The sequence below is a fragment of the Erithacus rubecula genome, assembly GCF_903797595.1.
Source record: "Erithacus rubecula genome assembly, chromosome: 14".
In the NCBI taxonomy this organism is placed as follows: domain Eukaryota; kingdom Metazoa; phylum Chordata; class Aves; order Passeriformes; family Muscicapidae; genus Erithacus; species Erithacus rubecula.
Window position 1 is genome coordinate 9,999,163 of NC_136666.1, and position 13,039 is coordinate 10,012,201.

The window sequence follows — 13,039 nt, forward strand, 5'->3', positions numbered from 1 at the left end:
CTCCATGAATTTTCTATTTTTTCCTTTTTTCATTCATTCTGGTAAAGTAATTGATACATTTTTGTCCATATAGACCTGTAAGTTTAATGCTACATGGTTTTATGTAGCAGAAAATTGCTACAGTCTTGCTCAGCTGCAGAAAGAGAAATAAGTAATCCGTTCTTTCCACTGGCACAATGTAAGGAAGGATACACCCAAAAGAAAAAACGTAAGTATGGGCCATCTACTGAAGGCTGCATTTAGCTTGCTTACCCTGGGTGATTAATTTAGGTGTTATATCTTCCAGCTTTGACTATACAGAGACCAGAGCCTGGAGAAAATGAGGTTCAAAAGACACCTTATTGTTCTCTACAGCTATCTGACAGGAGATTGTAGCCAGGTGGGAATTGGCCTCTTCTTCCAACTAACAAGTGACAGGACAAGAGGAAATAGCCTCAAGTTGTGCCAGGAGAGATTGGATATTAGAAAAATTTCTTCGCTGGGATTGGGTTGACAAGTACTGGGACAGACTGCCCAGGGAAGTCCAGTCACCATCCTTGCAGGCATTTAGATGATGTGCAGACGTGGCATTAAGGGACATGTTTTAGGGAAGGACTTGGCAGTCCAGGGTTAATGGTTTGACTCCGATCTTAAAGGTCTTTTCCAGCCTAAATGACTCTGGTTCTATGATCTTCTCACTAGCACCAGAGTGATAGTCTCCAGTAAGTTCTTGATGCCACCCTCTGTGGCCCATACTTTCTTTTCCAGACACACCACCTCCCACTACATTTGGTTCTCTTGTGTTAGGGAGGATCTTTTTCCATTCCCAAAGCAAATTAATTTTTCTATTTTAAATATTTCCTTCAAGCACATCTTTGTCCAGAAACTGCAAAGAACTGGTCGGTGACATGGCTGATGAGAACACAGCCATATATGCTAATTAATACTGCTTCATTATTTGCCCTGCACATGAGTTTGGCAGATTCCAGTGTGATCTCTTACCTTGTGTTTCAGCTGATAGAGCTGTTGCTTGTCAGTGCTGCTACTGCTTTAACATATCCTAGAACAGGTCTGGGATACACAGTTACTAAGCTACATGAGCAGAAAAAATAATACTTGCACTCTTCATGCACTATTTGTCCAGGAAATAAGCAAAAATGCTTTGAGGAACTTCCTAGTCTGAGTCGGGTGTTTGTAAGCAGTCCTGAAGCAGAGGGTAGTTGCAGGTGTGCAGGTAAGAGATGTGGAGTGTTTATCCAGCTGTTACAGCCACACAGTCGGCCAGCAGCAGCAGGAAGTCAGGCATAGGTAATGTTTAGGATACACAATATTCACAGAGCTGCTGCCAGGTGTCTTCCTTGGCTTCAGTCTCCCTGTCTTCTGGCCTATTCTTTTGTCTATCCAGTGTTCAGGAAAAGGAAGTGTGGTGCAAAGTGCTCTACCCTTGCAACAGGCACGGTGAGGCTACAGGACATGGAAATAATCAAGACATAATCAACTACAGTGTGTTCTGTTTATTGTATTTGCTTTTTTGGTAGCTAATTGAAGATCATCCCTGCTCACTTGAGGCTTCTTTCTAGGTCCATCAAGAATTACTTAAAGGCTGATAGTAAATGTGGTTTGCACAGCCCTATTAGCTCAAGGAGCAAATTCATAACCCTTCCCCTTTGATTCAAAGAGGACATTTTAATACTTTAATTTTGCTACTGCAAACATGACCTAAGGAAGGGCCAGGGTGGCGCATAGGAAATATTGTCCTTTTAATTGCCTATTCTTTGGAGTAGCAATCTACTTACAGTATAACAACTACTGCTGCCTGGCTCTGGGTGAGTCATACAGCCTTTGAAAGGGTTCTGAGAAATGTTAGTTTCAGCTGGTGCTGATGCCCAGATTCCAGCTCTTACCTTAGTTTCAGTGTGTGTGCAGGGAGAGGGACTCATGTTGGCAGCACTTGACAGGCCCTTTGCAGCTCTCCTCAGCCAAATCGCTTCTCAGGGTATATTCAGGGTTTTCTCAGGGTTCAATCAGTCTTCCCACAGATTATCAATAGTGTCTCTTGTAACAGCTGAGGTGGAGCTTGAGGGCGTTTGTCGTCCTCAAGGAATTTCACAGGGTCCTTCATTTATCTATCGAGTGTTTTCCTGTCACAGTCTGTGGAGTAGGAGTCCCTTTCATCATTTCCTGACCCATGCGTGGGTGCCTTGGCTGTCTCTGCCACCCAAAGGAACGCAGCATCAAGTAGGTTGGACACATTTTATTACCCTGCCTGATCTCTGGACCCCGTCACCCTCCCAGTGGGACATGCCTGGGACACGTGTAATTAACTGGGTATTCTCTGTCCTCTATAGGAACAATCTGTCCATGCCAGAGGCCACAAATTCAAGCTGGATGGAGATAACACATTTCTCCCTTTCATTTTCTCCCTTAACAGTCAGCATAGACACAATTATTGCTGGCTGATTTTAGCATTTCTAAAATCCCCATTGTTAGCAAAACTAAAGACTGCTGTGGATGGGGGCTGAGCTCATTTTTGACGTTCCAGTTCCAAAGACAAAGGAGTACCACACACGACCAACTTTTTGTACACCCGTTTTGAACTGAGTTTTCTTAAGAGTTGGCAAGTGCTACTCAACGAACATGTAAGAGAAGGGCATTTCAGGTTTTTAACTTATGAAATTATCCCAGTTCCTGAGTTTTTGAAACTTTATTCCTCATAGGTAGCACCTAGGGTAATGGCCAAGCAGTAGGAGAGCAACACAAAGGGGTGAACATGCTCACCATGTCTCAAGTCAGGACACTGCTTGCAAGTGTAAGAATTGCAGGATAAGTGAAGTTGCACAGGTGTAATTTTCCCTATATTTTCACTTGGGCTATGTGACTTTTTTTCAGTAAGCGTGCAATGCTGGTTTATTAAGGAGTGTACTTATAACCTGTGTTACTAACAGAATGTTACACACAAGCATCATTTGCCCACAGTCTTTGTGCTCTGCTCTCAGGGTCGAAGCATGGTAAAGGTGCAGTACCGCTTATCCATGGGGTTTGCCATATGCAATTTGCCAACTTATTCAATGATTGATTTGGGATACGGACCATTATCCTGATTTTCTAACGAAATGTGGCTTCTGCAATTGCACCATTTTATGCTATCCTTGGTATCTCTTGAAACTGCCGGCAAATCCAGAGATTCCCCAGAGCTTTCGAGCCTGGGACGCGCAGCTCGCTCGGCAGCCGGGGAGCGAGCGGGGCTCGGGGCACTGCGGAGGAGCAGCTCGGTTGGCAATGCTGCACAGCTTGTGCGATTGAGGAGCGATGCTCGGGGCCATGGGAGCCCCAGGGGCGGCCGCTCAGGGTGGCCGAGCGCGGCTCCCCTCACGCACCGCTCCCCTCACGGACGCCCCGAGGCGCGAAATGGCCCCCGCGCGCGCCGCCCCTCGCCCCCGGCCCCGCCGCGCACGCGCGAGGGTGGGCGCCCGGCGCAGGGGTTTGGGGGGGTCCCTTAAAGGGCCCGGCGGCGGCTCCCGCGTCCCGGCCGGCGCTGCGGGACCCGCTCCCGCACCTCCCGCACCTCCCGCACCTCCCGGCGCCCCGCCCAGGCGGCGGCGCTGCGGGCGCGGCTCGGCGCAGCCCCTCACCCGCCCCGGCACCTGCGGCGGCGCCGCTCCGCGCCCGTAACCCGGAAGCGCTGCGGCGGCGCGGAGGGGGAGCCGGGACATGGCCGCTGCCCGCTCCTGCCTGCGCGCCGCAGCCGGCATGGCCCTGCCCGCGGCCGCGCGCGGCTGAGCCTCGACCTTGCCTTCCCCTTCCCCTCGGACCCTCCTCATCCTGCTCCTCGTGCTCCTCTTCCTTCTCCTCTTCCTCCTGCCGGGGCCGCGCCGGGGGCGGTGGCGCTGCTGGGGCCCCTCGCTGCCGTGCGGGCGTCCCGGGGCCGGGGCGGAGCCGCGCGTGGGGCGCTGTGTGCGGGAAGGCGCTTCCCGGGATCCTGCATGTTCCTTGCGGGGGGCCGGCTCCGGGGCTGGGGCGCCGCACCGAGCCGCGGCTGCGGGGAATTCGTTTTGTAAATGTGTACGTGTGCCTCATGTGCCGTGAGGGGGTCTAGGGTCGTGTTTTAGGGAGTTGCATTTGCTGTAGCGTTAGTTGCGGGGGGGGGTCGAGGGCTGGTTGTAGCCCATCCGTATTTCGTGGGGTTGTGTTTTTGGTTTGTATAAGCAGTCTCCAGGCTTTGAAGAGCTGCATTGCTGTTGTTGAACCGTAGTTCTGCCAAGGTTGCCATTGTTTGCGTTCTGGGAGGGCAGCCGGCGGCCTCGCAGGAAGGCGGCAGGTCGCGCCGGAGGAGGGCTCTGGGTCGGTTCCGTGCGACTTCTTTCCAGCAGAGGTTTAGCTTTTCTCCGGCGTCTCTGATGCCAGAACAAGGCCCCAGAATGAACGGTTTCTCTCTGGGCGAGCTGTGCTGGCTGTTCTGCTGCCCGCCCTGCCCCAGCCGCATCGCCGCCAAGCTGGCCTTCCTGCCCCCGGAGCCCACGTACACCGTGCTGCAGCCCGAGCAGCAGCAGGAGCCCGGGGCGGCGGCCGCGGCGGGCACCCCCACGGGATCGGCCACCTGCAGCCTGCACCTCAGCGAGCGGGCCGACTGGCAGTATTCCCAGCGGGAACTGGATGCCGTGGAAGTGTTCTTCTCCCGCACGGCCCGAGATAACAGGCTGGGCTGCATGTTCGTTCGCTGTGCCCCCACTGGCCGGTACACGCTGCTCTTCTCGCACGGTAATGCTGTAGACCTGGGCCAGATGTGCAGCTTCTACATTGGCCTCGGCTCCCGCATCAACTGCAACGTCTTCTCCTATGACTACTCCGGCTACGGGGTGAGCACCGGCAAGCCCTCTGAGAAAAACCTGTATGCAGACATTGATGCAGCCTGGCAGGCCCTCAGGACAAGGTAAATGGATATTGGGGACGAGGTATTTTTGTATCTCCCTTTAATCCTGATAAGTCTGCACGGTTAACCTTGCTGAGTGGAAGGGAAGGGTTTGTAAATGGTTTCAGTTGCCTTGGTGGCCTCACCAGATGTTCCACGAACAGCTACAGTGTGATTTACTGGATGGCTTCATTTGCTAAAATGATGGGCAGACCTTCATCCTCTGGCTTTTTCTAGATTTAGAGGATTATTCAGATGTAATTTGTGTGAGCCATTGCTTCACCATTGAAAATATCCATCTTGATGAGGACATATTGCACTGGTTGCAGTTTGAGCTTGCAGACTGCAATAAACCTGTTGTTCGAGACTTGCCTGCCATTGTCTACACTTAGAGGTAACCCAGGTGAGCCAGAGCTCTGACTGATTTTGGCAGTGGCCTTGGCCAGGGCTTACCAGGAAGCTGCTGGTGTTGCCTGACATGTTTGGGGTTTCGTGCAAGCTCCTGCAACATAGGTATCTTTTCCTTTGGGCCTCCAAACCGCTGTTATCCAATGCGTATGGTGATGGTGGGCTGGAAGGAAAAAGTGTTGACATCTGGAAGTAGAGCTGGGGTTTCTGCCAGGAGATGCCAAAGTATGTGGCATCCAAAGGGATGGAGCAACAGTGAGAAGGCTCTGGCAAGAGGCAGCCTGGTGAGTGGAAACAGTGAGCCCTTGGCTTTTAGAAAACCCTGGACAGAGCTGAGACTCTGGCTCCTTGCTACCACTGATGGCCGTCCCTGGGCCTCTTGCTTCTGTCCACAGAAACCATGAGCTCCTTTTGCTGTTGCATAAGTGGTTCTTAAAGTATGACCTCACACAACATGTACTGAAAGAAAGAGCTTTAAAAAGCTTAAATTGTAGTAGGCCAAGAGAATAGAGCGATGAACATTTTCAGTTCTTGGCTCTGGCCTTGCATAGACAAACTTGGCTTGCGTGAAATGCGTATTTAATGTCTATCTTGGGGATACATGCCAGCTTCAGAAATAGTGACAGGAGTTGTTACTAATTTAGATAATTGGCTTTGCAAGAATCCAGGGATTGGTTAGTTGTGGAGTCCAAATGCCTTTTGACATTGCTCTGCCTAAGTCAAGAGAAGAGCGGGGGGAGAAAGGTGTGAGGGGAAGCCACCCTTCCATAGCATGTGTTCTGGCTGCTTGGTGAGCAAACCAGATTTGGGGCTTGTTTTCCAGGAGTTTAAAAAAGACTTGTTTCCTCGAATATAAAATAATATTGTCTTATGTAAAGAAGTGATTTTGATATGCTGTTTGCATAATGAATTATTAAGTGCCACTACAACGCATATGGGTGATGTAAATGAGGTTCAAGGGAGGAAAAGTGCTACATCTAAACCAACCCTAGTTAATATTTGTCCTTCAGTTACTGTCATTTCTCTTTTACTTGATGTTTAGTTGATAATATTATTTTATTTAAACTTTCTCAAGCTCTGAAAAAGTGCTTTCACATCTGCCTGGAGGTGCATCTTCTCCTAAGCATTTAGTGTATGGTTAAGTTCCATGTAGGCCCAGAAACAAGAGGTTCCTTCACTTTAATCTTTTAAGAAACCTGATCCAGTAGGTGATGCCAGCACATGCCCAACTTGCTCTGAGAGGATTGGGTTTCTTCAGTAAATGTGTGACTGGAAAGGTTTGTGGTTTTCTATTAGTGTCCTTTCAGTGGTTTATACAATTTCTAGGCTTTCCACCTTAAATTGAAGAGTAGATATTTCCCAGCTCTTACTTTGTCATGTTTGTTAATCCCACATTTTAGTACCTTGAGGGTACAGTTAGAGTAGTTAGCATTGGTTGGGTTTCTAACCTAAAATTCCAATTCCAAAGCCATTGGAATTGGGTGCCCAGGGAAGTGGTGGCATCACCACCTTTGGAATAGTTCAATGGACATGTGAATGTGGCACCTGGGGATGTAGTTTGGTGATGAACATGGTGGTGCTGGGTTAATGCTTGGACTTGATGCTCTTTGAAGTCTTTTGCAATGTTAATAATTTTGTGATTTTATGATTACAATATTTTAGGTGCCAAGTAAAGAGTTGGCCACTTTGAAGTGTAAATTTCAATAGAAAGCTAATCAATTCTATTAACAGTTGACTTTAACAGGTATGAGCTGAAATCTTAGTCTTTCTGCTGATGAATTCTCCAAGTAACAGTGTGAACTTTACAAGACTGATCATTTGCCAGTCCTCAATCCAAGTGGCTCCCAATTAAGTGAAATATTCTGCAGCAGAAATACAAGTATACCTCTTGAGGTAAAATGTCATGTTTGAGCATTCCTGCTGCAGCAGTTCCTCGGTAGCTCCAGGAGATTGTGTATGCTTTCATTCTTAATGCAAATTCCTGGCGTTTGGCCTCCAGTCATATGGTAGTGAACTGTAATGCAGAGTTAAAAGTGAGGTCTTAAAATAGAGGTTCACTGTGCCATCAAAAGCATTTAGTCATCTGTGCTGGGTTCCGTGGGAAGCTGTTGCTCTTCTGAATCCAGCAGACTTTGCACCTGGCAGCAGAAAGGAATTAAAATGTTGCAAGTCTGAGACTTTTTTCCTTTTAAATTATGCCTCTGAAGTGCCACGGATACTTAGCAATCATTAATTTATTGGTGTGTTTTGAAAGGTGCCTTGAGGAAGCTGGGAATTAACCCTGTGCTTGGAGGAAGCTGTCAAATTTTAGAAAAAGGTGGTGAGCTGGAAGGGGTTGCCATCAGCACTGCAGATTCTGACTGTACTTTTTCAAGGCCCTGAAACAAGGCTCTTGCTATCACATACATGTTTAGAAATCAAACCTTATATAACAAACGATTATAAAACTATCTGAAAGCAGTGGATGAAAAAATAAAATAATAAAATTCTTTTGTTCTGTTTCAGTTATCAGCCTGTCTTAGCAAAATCAGTCTCAACTGTTCTCCATTCTTTTAGCCTTTGTAAAGGAAACTTATTTTCATTAATTTAAAGGAATTTAGTATTTCTTCTCATGAATAAACTATATTTTAAAGGGTAATTTTACTAATTTTAAATAATTTAAAATTCTGTCTTTTAGCCCAGTAAAGATGTTGACGTACAATTTTGTTCCCTTAAAATGAATTTTTATAGGTTTTTCTTCAGAGGCTGTAATTGTAGCATTGGTTGTTTCATTCTGGTATCAAGTATTAATCAGTGATTAATTTGGTCTTTTATATGTTTTTTTTCCCATTTGATTAACAGATTTCCATCTGGTATCTCAATGTTTCTCAAAAAGAATTTTCTGTCTTATTGCTACAGATCGTATTTTTGTAAGTGTTTTATTTTAGGCAGGTTGGGCTGATTTTGTTCTGTTTGCTTCAAAATCAGAACCAAATTGAAGAGAATGTGTAGCAGACTGTCTTCTCTCATTGTCTGTGTGGTTTTAAGTTGCTTTTTGTTCGGATGTGTCTCTTATCCTAATATCTGATTGTCTTAATGCAACATCTGTTCAAAATGACTTGATTGTCCTCCTCTTCCCCCCTTTCCTGAATCCCACATGGGAAGGTTGAACTTTCTAACACTTTTACATTAAGACAATGTACAGTACTTAAAAACAGGATACACATGTAGGGCTTGGGTTCAGTGCTCAAGCACAAAACCATGGCTGCTTTGTCAGTCATATGCTATTTATATTAAAATCAGTTTGTATGTTCCCTAAAAATTTGGAGAAGGTTGGTGAAGTATTTTAAAATCCCAGTCAAGAGTAAGAAGGCACTGCTGCCCCACTCCCTCTGCTTCTGTAGTAAAGTATCAGAGCAGAACCTGTTAGTCCATCTTTTGGATCCTGAAAGAAAGTGAAGAAAATGTAATTAATAGCTTAGAAGAGCTGTTCTTGTTGCATTTAACAAGATACAGCTGGATTTTTGATGGTGCACAATATAAACTATTTTTTAAGCTTTAAATAAATTATAGATGCTATTGCAATGTTTAAATCCTTAATTCTCAAAAAAGCTGCATTTGAATTTGTCTTTCAATCCATAGCAGAGCATTGGTTCACTTTCAGTTTTCCTTATACTTCTTGGTCAATACAGTATGATGGAAGGAATTGAATTGTGTAATGGTGTAGTAAAATCCATGGGCTTTTGGTCACTGGGTAGTAGATAAAATATTTAAATAGTTTTCTTAACTATTTTGCCAAATTTAATGTTAAAAAATTGCAGACCAAACCCTTCATTATGCAGAAATTTTATTGCTTGTGGTGCTGATTATCAGGAGATTATTATGAGATTATCAGGATTGCTGTTTCCTGTGTAGGAGCTGGTGGAGAAGTCTTACATTGAGTAAAATCAGGAAACACACCTAATTGGATTAGGCCAGAGTGATAACTAATCTTCTGAGGTTGTGTCAGTTTAGTTCGTCTCCGTTCTGATGTGATGAGGTGCTTACAGCCTTCCAAGTGAATAACAGCTTCAGGGTTTTTTACCTTTTCTAATCAAAATACTCAATTTCTACTTCAATTTTCTTTGCCACAGAATTTTCTTTCACCAGCACCATATTTTGTGTAATTTGTTTAGATTGGATGCTTAAAGGTTTTTATCAGAAGTTACCAGCTAAATCCTGACATGAGGAAAGGCAGTGCTTGGCAGAGCCACAGTTAATAATCCTGGAGTAACAGGGTTTCCTCTCTTCGTGAAGCATTGCCTAGAGATTGTTTAGTTGTACCATCTTTTCGAGAATGTTGTTATAATGTCTCCAAAGCATTGTTTAAAGCTACTATCCTCTAAAACTGAACTTACTCTCCCTGCCAGAGCCAACACTTCAAGAAAGGCTGCATATAGCTGTTAGTAAAAACAGATGCATGCACAATCCTCTGCTGTTGTTGTCTATGCAATGAGCAGAGATTAATTCAGATGATGAGCGTCCCTGGGACAAATACCAGCAACTGTTCAAAACAGGTGCTCTGATGTTCAAAGTTATTCAAAATGTTTACTGAGCTTTGGTGTTGTATTACGTCTTTTAGTCACTGAAGTAAAAGTAGTTTTGTTAAATATTTCCCTGTTTCTGTCAGGACTACAAGATCAAAGCTTGTTTAAAAAGAAAAAATAAGAGGAAACTTTTCACTGTCGAGAATGTTTTGCAACTGGTGTTATTTGGAAAGGAAAATAAGCTGCCAAAGAGCCTTTGGCTAGCAGTACATGCTCTCCTGAGTGTGGATAGTCCTGAAATTCAGCTGTCTGAACTGGAGATATTGGTTTACCCTGATGTACAAAGGTTGTAAGACCTGGTTCTTAACATGATCAGAGCATAAAAGATTTGAACATAAAAGATTCCTGGAGGAACATACTGTTAAACCCTCCATGCTGAAGTAACTGTCTGCTTTTTATCACTAAATGACATGCACAGGAAAGGCAGCTTTTTCTCTCTCTCTCTAGACAGAGAAGTGTCACCTTTTGAGGCTGAGCTGGTGGTTGCTCTGCTGTGGCTGTTTGACCTGTGCATGTTGCTGGCAGCTCTTAGATTTGTTCAGTTTGTTCTTGACAGGGGAATTTGAGCTGGACTGTTTGAACCTCAATGGCTTTGCTCTGAAGCCAGGGTCAGTCTCCAGTCCATCACAACCTCAAAACCAAAAAACTCCTCCAAAATTCACCCTTTACTCTGCTCCTTCGAAGCATTCCAAAGTGCTGGGCTATGTTTACATCTATTCTTTACTTGTGAATATAAGTAAAAAGAACAACAGCAACAACAAAAAAAGTAGCAGTGCTGTCCAGGACTGTAGATAGGTGTGGGAATGGATAGGTGGGAACAGTTTCAGGGTATGTAAGTGGTTATCTGCCAGCAAGTGACTTTGTGGGAAAAACTGAGTCAGCAAATGGATATTTCTGTTTCCATACTGAATGAAGAAACCAGGTCCTTTTCAGTTTTCTGGGGGTTTTCAGTCCTGTAATGTTTCCTCATGTGGAGATTGTACTGGTACAAAGGCAGTGCCAAGTATTGGCTCTTTGAGCCTGACTGCTGGGACTAAGGTCTAAATTTCCTATTTCCTTTTAATATGATGTGCCAATGTGATGATATCAGCTTTTCATCCCTGCCCCAAACCCAATTTTAAGTTCCACAGTTGTATTCTGTGTTGGTTTTAAGGCCAGCAGTCTGAAGATTATGCAGCACTAGTAAAGAAAATGAACAAATAACGTAGGAGTTTGTATTTTTTCCCCAAAGCTGATAATAAATTTAATGAATAACTAAGAATCCTTTCTGCCCTCCTTCACCAATGTAAATCAATTACAAGGCTGCATTGGAAGCAGCTGAAAGGAGTCATAAAACAAGGTATGTCTTGTACTAACATGCTTTGTACATACAGTTTGCTTTTGCCAAGTAGCCCCTAAGAAGATCAGAAATATTTTCCCATGGATTAGGAGATGGCTTCAGTTGCCACTGAACTTCAGAGGAATTATAGCCACCTGTGTACAAGATGAGGGGTTCCTTGTGTCTTCCTGAATTTAGGAAAAAATCTTTTTACAGTTTTTGAATGCTGGTGGCTCTTAGGTGTTTGAAATGAAGTGATTAAGAATAGGTTTTTGTGTGACTCTTAAAGCTTGGGTTTGTATGGCCTAAAATACAACCCCAAACCAACTGATAGACAGTATCTCCTGTATCTCCTGTGCCAGTGGTGGTGGATAATTGAGATTGCTGCAGACAAGCACTGGTGAATTGAATAAGCAGTTGCAGTGACCCATTTGCTGCTGCTTCATCTTGGCTGCCCTGCTTTCCAGTTTTTAGATGAATGACTTACACTGGTCTTGCATGCTCAGCCTGACATCTGATGATGAAGCTCAATTTTATTCCTGATTAAAACTGAGTATTTCCTTGGCAGTGGTTTTTTTTTTCAGTGTGTCAGGTTTTGGGAGCAATAGGAAATGTGGGATTGTAAACCCAGGAAATGCTGTATGAACACAGAGGAATAAAGATGCTTTTAACAGAAGGCTAAGAATGTAGAATAGGATGGATGAATAGTGCACAGTGTCAGCTTAAGGACAGAGGAACATCTTTGCATTCTTTATTCCAAAGGCTAATTTGAGAAAAATGGGTTAATGTTATTTGCACATTAAGCTCTGCTGCCCACAAACAATCACAGAAAGGTGCAGGCATGGGTCAGTTGTATAATGACAGAGATATACTGGCATTATCTGTATCCATATCTTTATATTTGTAACCACTTTGTTAGCTTTACAGAACAAAGGTTCTCCTGTTAGAATTAAACACTGTGGTTGGATTTGCTGACTGTGAGACCAAGTAAGACAAAGGCACAAAATTGAGCTAAACAGCAGGATCTGGCTCAATGCCCACCCACCTTCCCACCCTTGGTGTCATGGCTCCTGGTAAGCACACACATGTCTTTGGGAAAATCCCTATAATCATGAAATAAATCTGTAACCTCTCAACTTTCAAAAAGGGGAATTCCATGTGGGTTAACAAATGAGGAATGATATTGATGTGGAAGATGATGTTTTAAGTTAGCATACTTGCCTCAAAGTCTAGATGGAAAAATTTAAATGAGAGGTAATCTCAAAGTATTGCCTCTGGTTTTTATTTTGTATTGCAAATTTGTTAGAAGAACTTCATGTATGCTCTTCTGACAGTAATATTATTTATTGGTAGAGTCTCTGGAAGTTTTTTCTAGGTGTACCTTGAAGATGAAAATTCTGTTTTCAGCTGTTGATTAGGAATTGTTTGTGTTAGACAGTTTGGATTATTTTTTTAGGAAGATTAGTGTTACTGTACCTTATTAAAAAAAGCCTGCTTACATGTAGAAATGCTACTTCAAGAACTGTGACTCAGGGGAGCCTTATTTATCAGCCAAGGCATGCTGTTAAATGAGCTGCATAGCTCAGTGTCTGGCAAATGACCCTTCTCAAGGCATGCAGTACCAGCTAGAAGCTCTAAGATTTTTTTATTTTTTTTTTTTTACCAGGTACTTGCACATTTCTTAAGATCCCAGTATGTTAGACCAGTTACTTTTAACTTTGTGCTGTGGCATGGCTATTTCTTTCTGTGTGCAGCAGAACAACTGTGGAGTAATGGGTATTGGAAGCCAACAAATCTGGAAGGTCTGAGGCCAACTTCAACACATTTCTCAGGGAAGCAGCTTTTAGTAGTATGACTTGA

General features: G+C 44.2%; 1 protein-coding gene across 1 annotated transcript in view; it reads left to right on the plus strand.

Annotated features, from left to right (window-relative positions):
* The first annotated feature begins 3,667 nt into the window (after positions 1–3,667).
* ABHD17C (abhydrolase domain containing 17C, depalmitoylase) overlaps positions 3,668–13,039 on the plus strand; it is a 29,357-nt gene continuing 19,985 nt past the window's right edge. The window contains exon 1 of the mRNA XM_079317542.1: positions 3,668–4,909. Coding sequence (XP_079173668.1) covers positions 4,377–4,909 — 533 coding nt within the window. The 5' untranslated portion in view covers positions 3,668–4,376. The remainder of the gene's footprint in view (positions 4,910–13,039) is intronic.